The sequence below is a fragment of the Strix aluco genome, chromosome 12 (genome assembly GCF_031877795.1).
Source record: "Strix aluco isolate bStrAlu1 chromosome 12, bStrAlu1.hap1, whole genome shotgun sequence".
In the NCBI taxonomy this organism is placed as follows: Eukaryota; Metazoa; Chordata; class Aves; order Strigiformes; family Strigidae; genus Strix; species Strix aluco.
In genome coordinates, this window is record NC_133942.1 from 21,455,367 (window position 1) to 21,478,710 (window position 23,344).

General features: G+C 35.5%; 1 protein-coding gene across 2 annotated transcripts in view; it reads right to left on the reverse strand.

Annotated features, from left to right (window-relative positions):
• Positions 1 to 2,336: 2,336 nt before the first annotated feature.
• Positions 2,337 to 23,344, reverse strand: part of EFL1 (elongation factor like GTPase 1) — a 78,229-nt gene continuing 57,221 nt past the window's right edge. For both annotated transcript variants that reach the window (XM_074836918.1, XM_074836919.1), the window contains exons 18-20: positions 20,935 to 21,941; positions 15,821 to 16,005; positions 2,337 to 2,892 (exon numbers count right to left, since the gene is read on the reverse strand). In XM_074836918.1, the coding sequence (XP_074693019.1) occupies positions 2,704 to 2,892; positions 15,821 to 16,005; positions 20,935 to 21,941 (1,381 nt within the window). In that variant the 3' untranslated portion in view covers positions 2,337 to 2,703. The remainder of the gene's footprint in view (positions 2,893 to 15,820; positions 16,006 to 20,934; positions 21,942 to 23,344) is intronic.

A 23,344-nucleotide genomic window follows, 5' to 3' on the forward strand; every position in this document is an offset into this window, starting at 1 on the left:
ACCTAAGATTACTAGTAGTTGAGAAAATGAAAGATTTTTAAAGCAAGAAGATAAAAGAACTGTGGCCAGAGACAAGAGAAACGGGCTTGCTGGCCACTGCTTGGTCTTTATTCTTCTCTGAGGAAATCTATCTCCTATTTTTGTATTTTCTTTCTACAAAGTGGAATAATTTGGATTATCACATGGCTTGCCCAGTGCATAGTTATCATTCTTTAATAAATATTACCACATAGAAGCTGTCATTTTTATACATTATCAATTGTAAGGAGCTTTGATTCTACTAAAGCCAGTACAGCCAAATCACGTCAATTGAGTCCATAGTTTTTTGAAAGTTAAAAGTGTACTGAACATTTACACATATAAAATACTTTAAAGACTGTGTATGTTTATTTTAAATATGTATTATATTTACTAATAAAGCTGGCAATGGAAAATGAAATTATATAATGACTAGCTCTCAATTAAATCTTTCCATGGCTTGTTCCACCAGCAAATTATTTATCCCACTTTGCAGAGATTTTTCAAAATTATGTCATATTGTTATATATGTGTAACAAAGCTGGGGAAAAACAACTACATCAAGTTACTTTTTGAATAACCCAGAGAAAAATGGTTAGAGATTCATGGCACCTAACCAATTAGATTCTCTTCCTACTAGTAGCCATTACTAAAGAAAAAAGATCTTAAATATTGCTGCTAGCACATCTTGCAGGTTGGTTTGATCTTCTTCTGCTAGTTAGTGGAATTTTTGCTCTTTACAAATAATAGTGTGGCAACATCCTGAATTATCATCTTTATCCTGCTGGAGATGCAATCCAAAAATACACCATAATAAAACATGAAAGCTACTGTTAAATCTTTTTTAAAAATCTATGTTAATGCTATTTCTGCTTACTCAAGTATAGTAGATGATGGTTAACAACTATGTAGTCATAACAATGACCAACCTGTCCATCTCTACATCACCTATTCAAGGACCTTTGTGACTGCAGGCCAGACATCCCTAACTCAGTGCTGGATTCAGCTAGCAGGGTAGCTGTATTAGCCAAGGTCTCATCACAAACATTTATGTCTTGACTACTTTTTGCAGGCTGCAGTAAGTTACCACACCTTCCATGGCCATACCAGCTGGCAGTGCCCAAACGACATAAGTATGTTTGTTCCAAGTTCTAATAGGGTTGCTGTGCAGACACCCCTTGCAAAACACCACCAATTTCTGGAACAACCTTCTAAGAAAGGCAAATATTTCATTTGCTTGAATAATTCATAAATACAATCTTAAAAGGAAACATTTCCATAATGAAAGCAAACAAGCTGGAAAAGAAAAGGCTGCTAGCTAAAATAAAAGTTAAGCATTCAAAATCATTCTACCGGCAAAACAGGTAACAGTTTTCTTTCCCATAAGCAAAACTGATACGAGTGAATTCTACCTGCTGCATTAATTGACACACAAAGAATATTTATTCAGAAAGACCAAGAAGGTGCTAAAGGAGTACAAGGTAATCGCAAATTAAAGAAATAGCTATATTCTGGAAAGAAAAGGACAACCTATTTGCATGGTTATCTGAAACAGAACTGTTTGCAATTAGCAATGACAAGAGGTAGCAGAAAGTCAGTTGGCACAAGATTTAAGGACTTTTTTCCCATTCATTTAACTAAATATCAGAAACTCTTCAGGGACACCAATCTATTCAGTCTTAACCTTCTAGGATTCTTGTCCTTTCCTTTTACAAATCTAAGCAGTCAAATGAGAAGATAATTCATGCAGCATGTTTCTCTTATATCCAAGGTTTCCATTTTTCTGAACTAAAACTTACGCCCTATGAGGACTTTTTTCCTGTTAGTCTTGGTCTGAATCATTCTGGAGCCTTCTGCATCCTAGACACCTGCAAACAGCAAGACATTCTGTATTTTTTTGCAAGTGCTTCCCTTCACTGAATTCAAGACAACAGGCTGAATGGGTAAAATTTCTGCAAGTCTGTAAACACTCACACAGGATTGGCAGACGTAGCTGTGTGACTAGTTCAGAGATGGCAGCTCCCAGTTTAGGATAATCCTATAAATTTTTTAATGTGTTCTAAGGAGGGAAAAAAGAAAAATCTTGCTTGGTTTGCAGTGCTGTCTTCCACATGTGCTATTTTTGCCCTCTGATTTAGAGAAGATACATTACTGTTGTAACTGCTTGCATAAGGAACAGAGCAAAACAAATAGTTTAGGATCACCCAAAAGGCTTACATCTATTTGCATATAGGTAAGTATGGAAAGTACTGGTGAGTAACAAACACATTACAGAAATTAAACAAATTTAAAAAACAGAGTCAAAAACATTAAGGAGCTAAATTCAGTACATAGTTTATTTGAAACCAACTAGCTAACCAACTCTAACTGTACATCTGATAAATCAGAAAGAAACAAATTAAATTAGGAGTTCCTAATCTTGTGACAGAAAGCTCAAAAGGACAGTAAGTTTTAAAAATTGAGACCAATTGCAATGAATGTGCCTATATTTTATTTAAATAAATAAACTATTTTCTCTGTATAAAAGTTGAAAGGCTTAAGTTTATTAAAACATAAGCCACAAACATTATAGCATGTAAGAAAAGTGTGTCAAAGAACAAAGTCCCGATGAAATTTTGAATCTGCTGCATAGAAAATAATCCACCCGCACTTAGCTGAGTCAGGAGAAAAAGGAAGCAGACACAGCTACTTATTTCTACTGAGAGTTCTTTGCTTTTCAGCATGCTCCACAATTTTTTCTTCTACATAAAGTCCCTTTCGCTTTCTTACTGCATTCATGTACTTGCGGGCCTGGTTCTCTGAGTCTGCCTTTTCCCCAAAGTGCAAATATTCTTCCTCAGTGGTTGGTACCCAGAAGGGGTCACTTGAAATGATCTATAAAGAAAAAAAAAAAAAGTAAAGTAGTACAAAGGTTTATTAATACATTTCAGATAATCAGTCTCTGAAGTAGAGAAATATGAAAGTAGAGCAGACAAGAGTTTTCTGGAAAGACTACAATTAGCTATTTAAGCAGAAAACAAGAGTTAAGATACATTATGTAGCACGTGCTATAAGAAGCCCACAATAGCTTTTCAAATTCAGTTGCATTTATCTGCATATGAATTTTTTTTGAAAGCAAATTTAATTGCCAGTCGGCAAACAATGCCAAATAATGTTCAAAAAATTCTCAGTTTTCAAGAACAAACTCCTTATTTAGAATATTATTCCACTACGATTTTATTAGAATTTATAAGAACTGAAGGTTTCTGCTCATTTCTATGCCCTATGTTCTTCAATCCCTATGAGTTGGACAGATGGTTTAAAAGTCATTGTTTCCGGTGCTAACATATTTAGTAGAGCTGTTCTTGCAGCTTAATATCTCAGGGGCCCTCTCTAGAAGAGATTTCAGAACTAACGTCATCAGAGATTAGCTGGATAGGTCTTTATACCCAGTTCACCCTATATACACCACAGTTCTCAGACTACCATAGAGAGTATGCCAAAGATATAGTTAATCTTACAAATTCTTTAAAACCTTTCCTCATTCCATTCTGCACAGCAAAGCTACAACATTTTTAATTCCTCAAGAAAATCTGAAGAGATCTTTACACTCTATCTTTGGACTATGTACATTTCACACAAATTCTAGGCTCAATGCTTAATGAGCTAGCCAAAGATAACAATTTATTCCATTACTGTCAGTGCCTCTCATATTACTTTAAGAAGTTTTAGCTTTCCAAATAAATGTTATAAGACCTAAAGGGAGGACCCCTCCCCTGCCCCCAATTCTAAGCTCCTAAGAATCCACCTCAGTTCTACTCATGTTAACCTGTTGCAGGCACCAGAAATTACTCCTAAGTCATTAAGTGATCATCAAGTCTTAAACTCATATAATGTATATGTGTAAACAAATCTGGGAAATGCTCCCTAGTGAACTGATGTCTGGGTGATGAACCAAAATTGTATAGGGTTATAGTCCTGAGATTGAATCTTCCTTCCCGTTAGTGGACAACTAACCATAAAACAGAGTAGAAAATACTGCAGTTAATGAGCATTAAGGAACTTAGTGAAAAATAACAAGATCACCTTCCAAGAACACTAAACACGAGCATTAGGAACAGATAAAATTGACCATATTATGTTACTCAGATTCTGTTGCAAATTTCAGAAATACTTATTTGACTTAAAAGATTGTAGATTTCCTCACAAGATGCAGTTACAGGTAATATATTTTTACTAAAAAAACCAAAGGTAATACTGTATCCATTTCTTAAAATTCTCACGGAAAAAGAAGTGCAGACAAGTATTAGTTACTCTAAGAATCAAGATAGTTATACAATAATTAAGGACATCACTCTATAATCACTTCTGAAGTATGTAACATTATCACTAACAGTAATAACTGACAAGGAGGGAACAAAGTTCCCTAAACTACTAATTTTAGCTTAGTGTTATAAACCTTTTCTAGTGTTATAAACTTTTTCTTCTGACAAATACTTTTAATTGCCATATGATATTTCAAACTAAGCAAATTCTCTTAAAGCTTAGTTAAGTTACAGGAACTAGCAAGAACAGAAATTAAGAAACAATGGCTTAAAGTGGATAATTTTCCCCAGAAAAATAAAAAATTGTAAAGTCCTAATTTAATATGTCATCTTAAATAACACCTAATGCTATCAAACAAATTACACTTTATGGGGAGTTAGGAAAATGACTGTGGCAGAAGATGGCTATTTTGTATTAGGTAACATTATAGATTCAATCCTGAAAAATAGTATGCTAAGCCCCTAAAGCAACAAAAACAGTTCTACTTTGTTACAGTTAAGTGTATATACAGTCCCGGTAAATTAAGTGGAATATTACTTGTGCTGAAAATGACATCCAATCTCAATTATCTAGGTGGGAAATGACTATGCATAGGGCTGTCTGGCTGAAAACCAAAAGCAAGCAGAGCTCAGAAATAAACAGTATGAAACTTAGCCTTCCAAATGTTTCTACATTTATTTTTAACATAAAAGTTAGGACTGTCTAACCATAGAAGAATCTGCCCGAGTCATACCCATTCTGATGCCTTGTACAGGGCCTTACAACCAATGCCTAGAAACTTAAAGCTTACATAAAAAAAATAAAGCTCAATAAAAAAAGAATGGTCCTTACTCTTGGAGAGCTTGAAAGTTTTACCATTATTTTATGCACTAGAAATAAAAACTAGGGGGGTTTTTCCAACTTTTGGGCAAAAGGCTGCCCCCCCCCCCCCAAAAAAAAACTTGATGAAGTTGTAGTGATGTTCATACTGAACATCTTAACGATGGAAAAACACCAGGGACTTCCCCATTCATGATCTGCCTAAAGAGCTGAACAAAGAAAAATTTCAAAGTCCAAGAACACATGAATAAGAAAAGGTGATTCATGCTCAATGGATTTGCTCCCGACTGTACCGCTGAGGGAGATTATACAGCTCCAGACTATGATAACTTAAAAAGGCTGTTACTATCCCCTTTGATGAAGTTGGTTTTTTATATTAGCAAGAAATCTAACACCCAGAAGTTATGCCCAGAGAAACTGTGAAATAGTGGTTCTTGAAGAATGAATATGACAGAGGAATACAAAAGTATATAAAACTGAACTTACAGATCTAATCTTCCTGTAAATATTTAGATACAGTAGTGATGGATGCTTTAGAAAATCCCCAGGTTTGACAGACTGGCTCTTTCAATAATTTATGAAAGACTTGTTCTACTAATGGTAACTGAAGTTTTGCACTGGATACTTCTTTCACTGATAGTAACTCTTTATGCTTCAACAGGTATCTCTAGCTCTCAGGAGAGCCCACATAACAGGAGGCTCAAATGTATGTACTATTTACTGTGTAGCAGTCAGCAAAGGTAAACCTGCAAACTTATTGCAGCACAGGGCTACAGAAGACTGAGTGAACCTTGTAGTGCTACATGATGCAGAGCAGCACTGTAAAGAGACATTAATTAGGTTTCAAAAGCCACCTCAGGAGCTAGCTTTGCTTCTCAACCTATCTAAATAATTCAGAAGCTACATACTGCTTCTAGAGCAAGTTATGGTGGCATCTGAAAACTTCTGTTGGAGGATCATGCCTATCTGAATGGTGCGGACACACTGCAAAAGATTAGGTTAATTAGAACACACTGTTTGTATTACCACACCATGGTAAGTAATGAGAAAGAGGAAGCTAGATCTACTGAGTCAGCTGGAACCTGGGGCATCAACTGTGCATCTCCTTTAAGAAGTCAGCAAATAGCCATGTTAAGATAACCCTAGCATAACGACACAGAGGTGTTACTGACACAGTGATATAAAAACAGTAGGAAGTTTTCTTTTTTAGAAGTTCTCATTTCATGACTGTCCCTCTTATTCACATCATATTAATGAATCAAAGCAAATACATACAACAGGTGGCATCCATCATTCCCCACACTCTGTTAATACAGTGCAAGTAAGCAAAAGGAAAAAAAACGTTTCCATATAATGCTCCAAAAGCACTGTCATCAATTTGCTTACAATAGTAGCTGTCAGAATGGTGGGTCTGGGTTTCCTGGAATCAGAGCTGAGAAGCTTTTTAGCCCCTGAGCTATTGTTTGTATTCATGGGAACCGCACAGGGATGACTCTGGAATCTGTGACAGAAATTGAGTTTTTGTCTGGATAAAGTCCTAAATGATTAATTAGATTCTAAATAGACCAATCCTCCTGGAATATGATGTAGCCATTTAACAGAGGGCATTTACTGTGGATCCTGGAAGATCAATAGGATCAAAGCAGAAAAGACACCCATAAACATTATTTATTCTATGTTGCACGTCACTTTAAATTTAATATTATTTAATGTTTCCACATACTAATTTTTCAGCACAAAACTAAAACATATAGCCTAAGATTAATTTAAAAACCAGAAATGTGACAGTATCTTAATAGTGCTTTTTCAAAAAGTTACACTCCTGAACAAAAACTTCAATCAAAACAGAACTGGAAATTCTAAAACATGCCTTTCACAGCTGAAAAATCTTTAAGTGACTCAAGCAATTCAGTTAACCTTCTATACAAGGTCTTTTGTCCGCCTTCCTCCCATTCTGCCTGGTGCCATGTGTCTGGGAACCACTGAGCAGGAGTGACAAGAAAATTATTACAGCCAAACTGTTTATACCCCAAGTATAACAGACAAAAGATGTCAAGAGGAACCAATATTAGGAGAAAGACATTGTAAAACCAACAACGTGATGGTATTGTTAGCATTATGGTAAAGTGTATTTTAAAATATCACCATACTGTGTGTGATTTGATAAATAGAAAATTCAGCATATCTTTGCTTCAGGAACTTTTGCTAGGACTTGGAAATTATTGTTTATAACAGCATAAACTAGACACTAGTTCTATGCTTATTTATTATTCAACACCAGAATAATCTGATGGGGACAACAGCAGCCTTAACTGCAAACAGCCCAAAACAAGCACATGATTTACTCCTCCAAAGTGTGCATGACAAAGCAGCAAGACAGCTACTGCTGCCTAGTTAACACAACTATTTCTGCACTACATCTGCAAGGCTCTCCTGAAAATAATTTATTTTAAAAAGTGAATTATAAAACAAGGTTTGTCTAGTGGATCACTGGACTAGCATTAGAGTACAAGTTTTTCTCTAAATGCAGCCATATAAAATGCAATACAGTAAAATGAATTAGTGCATAGCAGGTGACAACTCTTAAATCTGTTATTGCAAATGCAATTCTTAAGTGATGGAAATGTTTCTTAATAGTATTGTTTAACAGCATCTTCATTGATCTAATTTATAAAAGTCTTCAGTGAAACAATTTGTTTAAAGTATGACTATAAGCAAATCACTAGAATTCCATTATACTTAAAAGAAAAAAAAAAACAGTCAAATATATGCTGAAGAGTATGTTCCATAGCTCACTGAAGAACTATGAGCCCACTCTAGGTATAAATAACACTGTTCATAATGAAGTCAGCTGGGATTAGGTATTTCAAAAAAAGTGAATAGAGTACTTCAAATACTGTAAGTGAAAGGGCATTCTTGCGAAAAGAAATCATTCTAAAGCAAGATGTTTCATTAAATATCACAACTATTCAAACCAACACACCCAAACAATGAAGTCTCATAAGACTTGTTTAGTAACAGCATGCAGAGTAGCATGGGCAAAACAGCTGTCATTTTCTTTTAGCCTAACGACCTACACATTAATTATTCAAATAAATGCCTGTATCTTTACCAGATATAATCTGAATACCTGTAATGATTAATCCATAAAAATACAAATACTATGAGCATACTATTTTAATACTGAAAGACAATACAGCATGTACTAAATTCTGCAAATTATTATGTAAGGTAATCAAACTTTTCAGTAAGATTTGAGTTAGAACAGATCACTTTCAATTCAAGAGGACTTAGAATTTTAAGCCTTAATTTGAGGATGATTTATTACTTGCATTTCAGTGGCACCCAGATGGCTCCAATAGTGATCTGGGTCCCATTGTCTAGTGTATTTCACAAAATGATGGTATGAAACAGTTTCTGCCTAAGGCAGCCTAATTATGCAAAACAAGGTTGAGAGAAGCATCAAAAGCAAACAGAAGAGATCTGCCTAGTTCATCCAAAAGGTCAGGCTGATCTGGGAACACAGCCATGTTCCTAGTAGCATTTCCCCTACTGGTCCTTACTCCCTGATGAGGACAGAAAATTTCTTCTGAGCCAAATATCATCAGTGTGGAAAATGCTTTAGTTGGATCATGAATAGAAAGAGCAGTCTTACACTGTCCAGTGAAGATTTTAAGACCAGCAAGCAACATTATGGCCTTTGTGAACTGCTTAATAAGAAATCCCAAGAACCACTAAATTCAGTGTGATTGAGCACTACCACAAGCATGCCAGGAAAAACATTATGCCAGAAGCTGTTTTTCTAAAAAAAAAAAATTTCAAAAGAACTATTATGCACTATTTCAAAGATGATACAGGCTTCAGTGTATCAGAATCCTTTCTACCTTAGAAAAAATGATGCTAGAAAGATACTTCAAGAACATTCATAGTTCAATTGGTGTCCATCACTTAGCAATGACATAGACTATGCAACTAAAAGGGTACAGCTGATATGCATGTCTTAGATGTCTGAAGCAGCCCTGTCAAATGGAAATTACCTCTACCTTTCAGGTAAAATGACAGAACTTTGCAGAGGTCTATGTGAAATGTGACCTTGAAAAACTGTTATCTGCTGGGTTTCCAGTAATACGCTGGGTAATGCTGTAAAAGTGCTTCTGCACTGAGCAGCACAACGAAATGATGCGAGGCTATCTGGATACTGGCAGTGTGCCTCTAGAACAGAGAACACCAGGCAGGGTACCCAATAAGACTGAGGTCAGGTGGGCTGAGGTGGGCTCTGAACAGTGCCTCGTACGTTTCTGGGATGTGGAACAGGGACAGGGAGGAGATGAGAATCTCAAACGTGGATAAAGGCTGATTTCTTGACTACACTCTTCCTGTTACCTCAGATCCAGAAAAACCCATTATCTCAGTAAGCCAGCCGTTCCTTCAGTATCACACACAGTGTAATGCAGAGGTACCCAAGTGACTGGCTAATTCCTGGATTTAACCCAAGCAGCTACAGAGTCAGGAAGCAGTGCTGGCAGTGTGGCAGCACACTACCACCTAAAACATACCAGCACATATGCACGGGCAGGTAGTTTTCTAAGTCATTCCTTACTTCCATATGAAAGAAAATACAGATCCTACAGCAGTGTTGCACGATGACATTTGGCAACTTCAAAAGCAAACTCTGCGTCTACAGCTGCTTTCCCTCAACCCCAAGCAAAGTGGTGTGATGCTAGCATACGACTAGGAGCTGCCATAACCTGTAACGTAGAGCAGTCTGAATACCATTTTTGAAGTGATTTCTGTACTACAGTGTTGAAATACTTTTACTCACCAATATAAAATTGAAAAATAGGTAAAAACTTACTACTAATTTTGCCATTCTGCTTCCAAAGCAGCCAGGATCTCAGCCTGTCCTTGAATGAAACCACAACTTAAAATCTCAAGGAAAGATTCTACAAGTTTGTGTCTTTTCTTGGTTATTGTTTAACCAACTATGGGGTCTTACTGGTTTTATTCAGTGAAAAACCTTTTCATAACAGGTATCTTACTCCTCTGTAAACCTTTACAGGCCCTAAATGCTTCCTATTCAGAAAGAAAGAGAATATTCTCTCTGCAGATTCAGCTTCTCAATTTTGCTGCACCCATTTCATCACAGTGGAAAGCAGATATCACCTCCTTTCCTGCTTAGGAGTACTGAGTGACTGTGGGAAGTGCTGAGCACCTGAAACACTTCCACAAAACATCATGCTGGGGATGAGGATTAAGCGGCAGAGGGTGGGAGGAGAAATATCTACAATATGCTAAAGAATTTTACAGAAGCACCTACACATAAATGTTCTCAAAATAAAACCTCACAGTTATTTTGTTAAAATACAAACTTTCACTTTGTACCAAATACTTTGCATACCAGCTTGCCTATTTTATAAAAGGCTAATCTTTGCTGAAAAAAACCCAACAACTGATTTTCAGCCTCCCTTTTTACCAATAGTTTGACTACCTTCTAGTCAAATCTTGGCTACACAGAATGCTGCCGCTTTGCATCACTATAGACCAATTTATGTATAAAAAAAATAAACACAACATATCTTCTTCTCAAGATTATTAAATCTAATTTATAGAGGCATTTAAAAGAGCGTGAAAACAGACTGCTCTCCTTAGCTAATTTGAAAAGAAACTCATGTTTTTTGGAAAAAAACCTCCCAATTTTATTTCTCTTTGTATTCTTTATAAGTATTTTCTCTCAACACCTCTTGATTGTAAATTACATGATTTGGCAAAAATACAATTTAAGGGAAAAAAAAAAGAGAGCATGAGAGAGATGGAAGTTATATACCCAACAGAAAAGTTCACTTATTTCATATCCATAGCCACCTTGCAAAACCTCCAAAACTCCCAAAAAGTATCAGATTCATAACTTTTTGTTTTCTTTCAGAGACAGGAGGTTTGAGGGTATACAGTGTAACTTGCAGTCAAACTTTAGATATTTAACCTACAGAGATGTATTAGGAGTGTAGATGCACTGCAAGTAAAACAAGCATCCCAAAGTATTTCATAATTCAGAGATCTCATCCACAATATATAAAGGGGATGGCCAAGGCCCTAAGATGCCTGAAGTCAGATACGAGAACTCTTCCAATGAATATTGTAATACTGAACATTTACACGTTTAGTTATAAAATAAACTCATACAAATTTATTTTGGCTCAAGAGCATCAGCCTTGTTTGTGTCTCAGTCAGAGACAGCTGAGCTTTAGCCTTGACTTCAGTCAGTAGCTACGAACAGGAATTTGGGAACTGGAAAGAAAAAAGGAGACATGTGGCTCTACTGTTGCATTTTTTCTTATTACTTAAGAAACATGTATTGAGAGGGAAAATTAAAGTCACACCACTACCACTTTTATTTACTATTTTAATTAGCTTCAGATGTCCTGGCCAATACAACGAGCTTTTCTTATTTGAAAGGTTCCAGGTTATTTCTAGAATTCATTTACATGCCTAAACTGTCACTGGCAGAATGATGTATGTAAAGTTAGAGTTCAAACCTAGTACAGATTCACCGATTCTTAAGAGTCTCTCTCATTACCTTAGTCTGCTTCCTGTTTAATGCAGACCTAACAATGTCATCCAGCAACTTCTATATTAAGCCCTCATCTTCTGAGTTGTAAAATGACTTACAATTCGGAAGGAATGAATTACAATTCAGAATATAAAACTTCCAGATTCAGAATGCCTCATATTCTTCGCACTTATTACAGGCAGTCTTTCTCTTACCTTTCTCCAGAGCCCTAAAGCACATTCTAGACACTATTCTGCTTAGAAGGGATACTGAAAAAGTATTCGGATTAAACATATGTTTACAGTTTGCCCGTGCCACACTCCCCCCAAAGAATAAAAGTGTATCTAATAGCCAATCATTACGCAATTTAAAAGATGCGAGTTAACAGGAATACTATATATTTCACAACTTTACAACTAGTAGATGCCTTTGACAATTTCCTCACTGGCCGAGAATTCAATCAGCGTTTTAACAGAGCCACGTGCATTATTTTTTTTACTATAACACAGATTTCCCAAATGGGATTAGAGCTCCATTATTCTAAGCATTGTGCAATCATAAGTATCTTCTTGTTCAAAGAACCTTATGATTAAGATAAAATGACATGACTGAGTGAAAGCTGTAATTGCAAAGAATCAAGAGAGAACAAAGGAAGCAGGCTCAGGCAAAAACATACACTAATCCTTGTACTATTAATTCAAGGATTAAAAAAATACAAGGGGTGCATAATTATCCCAAAGTTATATATTTTAAACTAAGAATTCAGAAGAAAGTGTATATTGAAATCTAAGAAAATATGGTCAAGTAAACCCAAAACACTTAACATTTGCCTACAGATATCATAAAGGAAAATACTTAATTTGTTTAAAGTGGGACAAAACTGAAAGCTCCCACTAATGGTCATTTGGTGCCATCCTCTACAGGCAGGAATAAATTGTATAAGCATGGCAGAAGAAATGAATATAAAAAGGAGTATCTGTCAAGATAGACCTCGATATGTGTATTGGTCCATCCCCTGGGGCTGGAGCAATCTGAACTATACAAAATACATTCATTAACTGCAGAAAAAAAAAAACAAAAACAACGGTAATTTAATTTCCACAGAGACCAAAATAGCTTCATTTAAATGTAGGCTCTATTATTGACCTTCCTGTGTTTATAGTCTACAAATCATATTAATGAAATTAAGAATAATAAAAAAATTTATTCAAACCTCATTTCTTTAAACATACTTTATGCATGTGATTTCCATGAGATTAAGTGTTTAAAAGTTCAAAAATACCAAAAAGTGTCTATTTCACTATCTGTAAAATGGGGATAACAACATGTTAGAAGGAATCTGTGTAGAGAAATACATGTCCCAGGTACTCAGCTAATGAGCTGAGCGCACTGAGAAAACACCACTAACACAGAATTAATTCAGAATGTCATGGATAGTATGCAATTAAAGCAGCAGCCATAGACTCAGTAACACAGGAAATGCAAAACAAAACCAAGTAGCTACCGCACTCCCTTTCCATTTTTAGCACTAAGGAAAAAGTAGTCTAAGATTACACAGAGTTGACATCACATTATCTTACACAAGAATACATTAAATAATTGGGATTCAAATAAAATGCTGGTGTTTATCATGTATATACATATACCATCATAAATACCATTACAATTCAGCAGTAATGTAGCAATGTCAAAGTCAAGCCTAATACCTGATGAAACCTGATAGGATTTTTTATTTATTTGGGTGTTGTGTTTTGTTTTTAGCAGAATACAGAGAGAAAAAGAAACAGAGAAAAGCTCTACAGATTACTCATGCAATCTGAGACACAAAACCATTTTTTCTGGCTTCTCTGTCATACCACCACTAGAGATTCTGAAAATTGTATTTATTTAGCAATTCTGCTGATGATGTGAGAGTAGCATGCACTCCCTCTGCCATCGCTGCACAGAGCCAACATTGCTAGTAGCTTAGTAAAAGGCTTATTTTGTCACAAAAATATGTGAGCATGACTTTCAATGTGACAAAAAAACAACCCTCCCCACTGACAGATTTGGCAGGTGGAAAGGTGACTAGCTTACACAATCATTTTTCCTACTACCACTACATTTTTTAAAATACTAGCTATAATTATAACCTCTCCTGAGGGTCAATTTTAGAAAATGTTGCCAGTTGTTCAAATCTCCCTCTCTTATGCATATCTATACATGTCAACATTTTCTTATGTGAAATTTGTAACATCTGACAGAGTGAACATATATACCAAGGTTTGGGGATAGAAGGGAAGGTCAGAGAGGCAAGGGGCTTAATATTGGAGCACAGTAGCTACAAATCCTGAAGAAATTGGCACAAAACAATGGTTAGCTGGAATGAAAAGTCCTTCTGACTGATATTCCTTTAGGGCACTGATATCAGAGGCTGTTCAGACAAAAAGACCAGTTAAGACACAAAACCTCACCAGCTGCACTTTAGATGAGAACATCCAAAACTGACAAGACTACTCTATGCAATACTGCCAATGCTTATTGGTTTGAGGTACCTAATCTGTTACTGGCTTACACCTTGACTCCTATGATCAAAAAGTTGTTGCTTTATCTATTTTTTGTGCATACACCATCTATGGAGGGTTGCCTTTTTTTTTTTTTCTTTTTCATTCAGTGTAGCTCTGTTTTTCCCTTCTGTAGTTCTTTGTGAAGTCAGTTATAAGAAGATCAAATGAATCAGTATTGAGGGAGGAGAGACAAGTCCCTGGTCCACTGCATTTTCTAACACCAGTAAGTACCACTGCCAAGGAAGACATAATGTACTTTTCCAAGGATTCCCAACTCTTTTGATAGAACATGACTCAGGTGGTTTGCAGAGATCCTCTTTCATTAGCATCCACATAAAATTCCGGAGGCAATTACGACAATTACTGACAAAGAAATACTGCTAGTGAAGTACTTAACAGATACTATGTATTAGGACAATTTAGCTACAGGAAATGAGGATGAATCCACACCATGTGAAAAAACAACACATACTTTAGAGAGAAACAGTGGTAAACGGACCATAGCTGGCAACTGCATGGAGTACTACTGACCTCAAAAATCTGTAGTTGTTTGTACTCAAGACACCTGACATTTGAGGTCACAAAACAAATCAGAAGATGAAACAAACAAACAAAAAAGACTTTCTAATCCATTTACAAAACTTTCTATGCTCCTTAACACCAAATAAAGGAACACCTGACTAAAAGAAAAATAACAAGAAAACAAACAGAAAACCCTAGACTTTAGTTATTTTAAAAATTTAATGTGAAAAGCTTATACCCACTGACTCTTGCTCTTGAATCCATTTTTAGTTCCTTCAGTGGAGTCTTCTAGGGAGCCCTACAATGCAGGTTTGTCTTGAACAAGGAACTCCGATTTACAGCTTTTTATATTTCTCCTTGAAGATCTACTATCCAGATCACAGGAACAAAAGATAGTGCACTCTCAGCTGATGACACACCTTATCAGCTTTCCCACTTGCGTATTTCTTTTACACCTTCACTTTCACCTCTTCATTTCTTTAAGTGACAAAGATGACCAAAGGGAATGAATTTGAGGACACCTCCACTTACTATCACCAGGCTTAATTTTGAAAGAATGAAATTTATTCCCTTTGCCTTTAAGTAAGAAAATACATGTTGACTTGGAATATATAAGGACAAAAAAAATATCTCGGTGTCTGCTAACCCCAAAACGTTAACTTTCATATGCATTAGGTTTATTGTTACATTTTCTATTAGTGGTAGGTTGGGTTTGGTTTTTATTCTTTTTCCACTCCCCAAACAATTTACCAGAGAACTCATTAAAAAAGGCACACAAAACTCAGGAAAACAGATTTATGAAGAATCAGTTTCATTTGTGAAGCACTTACTTTCTATTGAAATAAAAAAGCATCCCATCTAAACAAAATATAAATAAATTTCTAAACAGCATATCTATAAAAGGAAAAAATATTAATATAAAGCTAGCTTTTTCTTCTTCAATTCAAAAAGGAATTAATCAAATGTCTTGACCAAAACTTAACCTTTTCCGCTTATTATTCCAGTCTGCCACATCTACAGGAAATAGATCACCAAAACAGATGGAGTGAATAGATATTTTTACCTCCCAGTGGCTGAACACCAGCTGCGGACTGGCCAGGCCACTAGTTCTCTTCCTGATTTCATCAGCAAAACCAAAGCTTTCTGCTACTGGCAGGACTGCCTTAATAATAAACACATCCGTCCCCTCTTTCATCTCCTCTTGTAACACTCTGCCTTCTCTTTTGGACAAGACAGCATACACACGACCTGCAAAGACATGATTTTGATGAGCTTACCAATATCCTTATATTCTGTGTCATGAAGAGAAAAACATAAATATTTATCCACGAAACTTCAGCATTAAGTAAAATACGTACCTACTTTGGCTAAAATTCTTCCTTGTAAGTGGCTCAATTAAGTGGAGCCATTAAATTCAAACAAACAACATACTCTACCAGTACAATGTGCAGAACCATGTGAGTAACATTTAATAAACTATTACTACTGAGTGGATCCAGATAATGCTTGCACTAGGTGCATTTTATACAATCATATGGCTGTTTTTTAAAAGGCACTTTGCCAGATTACGTGCCTAACTTGCTTTATTTCTTACAACCAAATCTTTGAGAAACATTACTAAGAAATATCATTGTGTTTCAGGAATCATATCTTAGCTACCTTTAGAAGTTTGTTTGGATCAACATATCCCTCTCTGTATGATACTTGTCCCAGACACTGCAGTGCTATTCTAATCACAGAAAACTAGTTTATCTGAAATACTACGTATTTATTATGCTTAATGTGTTCAGTTAATTTTTTAATTATTTCAGACTTAAGTTAGTAATGGATAATTTTTATTTTTCTTTCCCAAATAAATATTCAATCCATGGAAATACAGTGTATATATCATGAAAGTAGCTGTGAAAACACCCATGTTTGACTTTACAGTAGGCATTGATTTTTTAAAATGTTTTTGCAAACTTATGGGCTAAGTATTCTACAGACAAATACATCTGTGTTGATCAAGATAATAAAACCACAAGAAAACCTACGCATTGAAAAAATGTTTTAGGAATGCCTTCATTTACAAATGTGAATAGTTAATAAGTATAAGATGTAGAACTTAACTTTACAAGTACCTTGCTGTGAAGAACATGTTTATATCAGTTTCTAAGAGGTTCAAATATTTTATATTATATTGCACTGAGAAAACATGAACGCATACTGCTACTTTTTAAACAGCTGGGCAAAACTGACTCTTACTGGAAATAATTAGAAATATAGAGTACTTCGTAATACTGGCCATCTATTCTGACTTGACAGAAAGATATTAAATACTATAGCCACATACATTGATTTGCACATATACTGTAAGCTTTTTGTGGAATACCAGAGACAATGTTGGAGTGGGTTTATTTGCCTTTATTTTTCAAATACATAATCTGGTCCCTGTTCAGGAAACTCATCACAAGCATACAGCTAGTACAGTTAAATCTTCCTGTCAAATGCAGGTAATGAAGCATCAGTTCAGCACCAATCATTTCAGAGTTTATAGTTTTCTAATAAAATGTGGGTTGAAATGTTCTATCATCACTGATCATTTTATCTGCTCATGCCTTTACCAGGACGTTCCTCTGACTGAACTTCACCTTTGCTATGCACAACAGTCATCTTATTGCTCATGAGGAAATTGAGGAAATACTTAAGATTCTGTATTTTAAATCACAAAAAGATTAAGGCATTCTGAAGATAAGTCACCAAGTTTGCCATGCACGTACAATCTTTGTTAACATAACTAAGCAATTTCAAGCCTATGGAAATTTCAGTGAGTCCAGAAAACTCTCAGATATGAAAGGGTCGTATCTCAGCACAGCTCACAATTCAGTAACTGCTTTAAAATGCAAGCTTAAACATACACACTGCAAAAGAGCATCACATCATGGTCACTATACATATACTGTGTATGTACCACACAGTATATATTAAAGCTATTTGTTAAAGCAAGTAAGTTCCAAACCACTTTACAGGTTATTAATGTTATAATTCAAAATATTTATTTTACTAATTCTTTTAAGTAGGATCTAGAAAAATTTGCACACATATTAATGAGATAAGTAAGGTAACATTTATCACAAAGCACTTCAGATGCACATATTCTGGCTGTAATTCACTGAAGGTTATTCTTTGAAAACATAAAAGCCAGAAGACAATTTATAGCTTACTAAACGGTTTCTAGCTACATGTATTTCATATATGGAGCACAGCCTCAATTAATGCTACCACAATGAAGGTCTTCAGTTTTACCACTATGGGCAGACGAGTATACTGAGTAAACACTGGTTCTACCTCTACACTAATCAGCTGAATGAATTTAGCAGTATCAATCACTAAGAAATACTTTTAAGATCTTCCTATTCAAAACAGTTATTTTGAAAACATGATACCACTTCAAAAACAGCTTCAAGGTGCTGCGACATACAGAGTAAGTCTGTGCATAGTAAGACTCGCTTTAAATATGTATTAAGTACAGCTCCTTAAAATATTTAAGTCCTGTTCACCACTTTACTGAAGGATACTTCAGTGCATCAAGTGAAAATGTTAAACAATTTCTGTATTCCCTACATCCTAAAAGAAGTGAAGCTTCATACTGGAACGAAATACCGTGGAAGGACAACAGGATCACCATTTGCAAGAGCCGAGGGGTCACCGTAAACTTAAACAGGGAAGGAGGAGCTGTTCTTCTGTTTTGGAATCTGCATGTTTTCACTCACACAACTGAGCCAGAGATAATACTATGAATTGATGTGAATTGCCCCCTCAAATGCTGTCATCTAAAATTTTAATAACTTCATTATAAAAAAAACCAAAAAAGACATACAAATTGCTATCAAAATAAAAATTAAAAAAAAAAAAGCTACAAATACAGTCTGGTAAAGTCCTTTCCTGACTAAGCTTCACTGACATCAGCAAAACGAAAAGACAGTCTCTTGAAACACAAAAGTCAGAACGGAAGAAGAGCTCAAAAGGTAGGAATATCAACAGGCAAAAGCTAATAATAATTAAACATGTGATATTAGTTCAGAATATTCTTCAGCTTTTGGGAGTTTACATGGAACTTCCATAAAGTAGGAGCATGTAAAAATGGATTTTTCTAGTGAACTAACTGTAGGAAAGAGACGCTCAAAGTACAACCTTACTGGGAAACATCAGGCGTATGCAGGACACAAGCCTAAACCCAAGGCCCGATACACTGGACACGTATAAGCTTGCAATGCATTTCTGTGTTCCCCTCTCCTTGCTCCTCTCCTCAGTTCCAGTTCAGTTTATTTTCGTTGTCAGAAAACTCTGATGGAAAAAGTTTTACATACCGAGACAACAAACATAAAAGAACTAACCTTCTCAGAAGCTAGCATCTTAGAAACAAGCAGATTAATATGAAAATACATTAAACTCAACTGAGTATCAGTGTATGGAAGACCAACAGAAGGACTAAAGTTACAAAAGCCAGCAGTTTATCACATGTCAACAGCCAAGTCTTACTGGATAGCATGCATACTCTTCAATTCTCCTAACGTAATTGCAATTTTAGCTTAAACTTCCATAACAAAAATTAAACCCATGAATTTGTAATGGACTAAGTGCATGTCCATGATTATTACCACACAACTCACATTCATTACACTAGGGTAATCTGCTTGCATGTCTGAGTCCTAAACTGCACTCATTATATATATATATATATAAAATGAGTGTGTGTATACATATACACACATATATATGCATACATATATACACACACACACACACACTTTTATATATATTTCATATATATATCTCAGAAAGCCATGTTCCCATTTGGTTTTATGGTACAATTGATGAGTCAATGCCTGTTAATTACATCACTATAAACAATCATGCTTTTTCGGTTGTGGGCATTTTTGAAAACAGCAATTTATACAAACTGGTATCTTGCTTATAGCTTGATGTAGCGATTCAGAAATATTGTGCCAATGTGCTCCTGAAACAGTAAACACTACAAAGTTTAATTTTGATAGGCATTCTTACAGGTTAAAAAACAATTAAAGACAGTTTAAAATGCAGAAGTTCTATGTCATAGTAAGTTGCAGTTTAAGGTAATGTGCTAACAAGCTTACTGCAGGATACCTTTAACCAGGCCTACCAGAACCTCCAGAAAACAACAGGATCATGCATCTGTACAAAACAATTGATCATTCAAAGGCACTTCTTGTCACTGTATACAATTGTAGATTTTGCTCTTCGGACCAATTTGCTTTGTGTAACTTCTATCGTTATGCTTGTGTGCACAACAGATGACATTTTTACAACAAATAACCAAATCTTTGATTATGGTATGTGGGATACACTATCATTTCTCACATAATTAGTATAGTCAAATTAAATCTGCTGATAACTTAAATGCAATGGAAGTTAATTTTAAAGAAAATCTTGGTGCATTGGATCAGATTCAGCATGCGAGCAACTCCCATGGAAAACTCCAAGAACAAATGTTAGGGTAAGTTAAGTGGTGTTGTAAGTAGGTCATAAAAACAAGTTTAAGTAGGTGTAAGTGGTAAGGTAATATAAGTCACATAAATTTGGTATGCACTGGGTTTGCAAAGTGAGCCACTTGCATACCAGAAGGATACAGATGCTACTAAAACAAAATTGTAAAAACTACCAACTGGACTGTAACAATAATTTAAAACTCTCTCTTTTTCCTGATGTTACTTCTACATCAATTATTATATTAACTTAAAACATCTTGAAATGGCATTTCCTAAGATTCTGCACTCATTTTACAAACAGGATAGGTTTCCTCATCTCTTCATGGAACTAATGCTTAATTATGAGGCACAATACCGATATGCATGTTTACTGAAGTTGGTATTACAAAAAGTTCATAAAAAGGCAGCATTTTGTATCTTGCACTTCCAAAGAAGTGTAGGATTGCTATTTATGCATACATTTCACATAAGCAAGAAAAATGCTACGTTTTCATTCAGAACAGTATAAACATTACAGGCATCAGAGAGTCATTTACAGATCTACTGGAGAACTCTAAAATTCTGACAAAACTTTTAATCAAGTTATACTTTCTGATTCAGTCTAATAAATAAAACCTCAGCTTGGAACTCAAAGCAAATTCCTGACAAAGGTTTATTTTGTCTGTCTTACCTAAAACTTCTGCAGTAGCCATAATTTCACATGTGTACATTGCTGCCATAAGCCTTTGTGGTTTTGCTTGCAAGGCATAACGACAAGCTTCCTTCATGGTGGCAATCAGTTGTCCAGAGAAGGGACCATAACAATCAGCAAGTAAAACTTCTCCTTTGTGTTTACTAATTTTCTCAGATGATTTTGGAACACTTTGACTGCTGTCCTGCTGTTCATCATTTGCACTGCAAATTTCATCAGTGCAACTGCTTGTTAGAGTAGCATCTTCATTTTGTTTATGTTCTATGGCATCACATTCTCCCGAACCCTGACTACTAGCCGACGGCATCTCTCCAACTTTATTTATTTGCCATTTTTCCACTGTAAAACAAACACCCATGAGGGGTTCTTCACACATGGGACCTGAAAGTGTAGCCAGCTGAAATCCACTTACTATACTGTTGTCAAAGTCTCTGTATTTACTTACTTCTTTCACAGCATTTCCAAGGCACTGCCACACGGACCTTTTATAGCCCTCAAAATTATATAACAAAATATTAGGCCCACACTTCCGTGGTCCAAATGACCAGATCTGATCAACAGCATTTCTCCACTTCCTTCCCTGCAAATTTTGCTCCAGCTTTTGTTTGAATTCCTTGATCCTATCCAGAGTCTTCTGATTTATCTCATGAGTTTTTTTATCTTCATTCAGAGATGAGTTGAGTTGCTCCATAGTTCGAATTAAGTCACTGTTTTCTTCAAGAAGTCGAGTTACCTCCTCAGGAAGGGGCACTGCTCTTACACTGAGAGTAGCTTGTTTATTCGGAGTAGATATTGTAACAAGCCCATCTGAATCGACTTGAATTCCTTCTGGAATTTTATTTTGGTCCTCTTTTGTTTGGTGTATGACAGCAACTTTCTGCTGTTTTCCTATTTCTTCATTCACCATATCAACTTTTGGAGGTCTTGTTATTGTCTCTCGGAATGGTATAATAGGTGCCGATACACTAATCTGTACCTTTGCAAACCTATAAAATAAAGATTAAAAATTAGTTTAAAATTTAAAAAATACTTTTAAACTGAGGGTGGGAGGTAGGACAATGGCCTTAGCATGGAACAGATGTTCATGAATAAATCTGATTGCAACATAGATTACTAGGTAATGCATTTCAAACTCAAACTCTTAAAAAACTTTATGTAAAAAGAAGCATTGCTTCTTATGTCTTAAAAAAGATTTGGAAAGGAACTGAAGAAAATAAATGAAAAAAAGCATTGCTGTGCCTCTGTGTAAATTACTGGTTCACCCACATCTTGGAAACTATGTGCTGCTGTTCTCTCCCCTCAAACAAGATACAATAGAACTAGAAAAAAAATGAGAAAAGGACAATCAAAGGTACGAAAGTACATGCAGCCTTCAGATGTTTCAAGGATACAACAGAGGTCTACAAAATTATGAGGGGCATGGGGAAGGCTGATCAGGATTAACTTACAACAGGCCCTGAACAGGCCTTGGAAATAAAAACGTTTAGGAAGAACTAAGTACAGCAGACCACAATAAGACAGAATGACAGAAGTTTCAACGATACTGTAGCATTGGCATTTATAACAGTGATAAAGTGTGATTATTAAGGAACTGATACATTGCTCGCAGCAACACTATTAACCAACAGCAATTTTTTTCAGATTAGTTTGTATTTATTATTTGTCTTGAAGCAAGTACTCTGCAGGAAAGCTTTCACTACATTTTAGAAGGTATTTCACAAGATGAGGAAAATTAATTACTAGTGATTAAAATGCTCTAAAAGTAAAAGCTTCACATCTTTGAGTATGCCAACGTGTTATTTTACCAGCTAGCTAAGAAGTGCCAGATTTGTCAGCTCTTTTATATATTTAATAAACATCTCTATATTTATTCATAAAGGATCACCTGTTTTATCTTCAAATACAACTTCATGACTTCAAAACATCCTGTATGATATTTTGTCTGTTTACTGTAATCACAGGAGCTGAAAATTGCCAATGGCACCATGGCAAAACCCAGTTTTTTTAAGAACTGTGAAATGGATGTTTATTAAGTGCACATAATCAGCATCTCATTCAAATACATTCAAGATTTAACTCAGCTGAAGATACTGCAATGTTGAAACATTCTCATCAGATCTGGAAAATAGCCTGTATTTTTCACCTCATCTGAAGGGGAAACAACAGTCTCACTGCAAAGTCTCCCAGGAAACACCTTGTTTGGAAATGAAACATTCCTACCACTGGTAAAATGGTAATCCTGTAACAGTTTTTTCTAGCTATATAACCTATACAAATTATACTGTACTGATTACTATCTCACTGCTAGACTTACAACCTGTGGTATAGCAAGTTAGCATCAGATCAATGGACAAGGGGTTTTGGTTTATCATTTAGGCATGAAGGCATA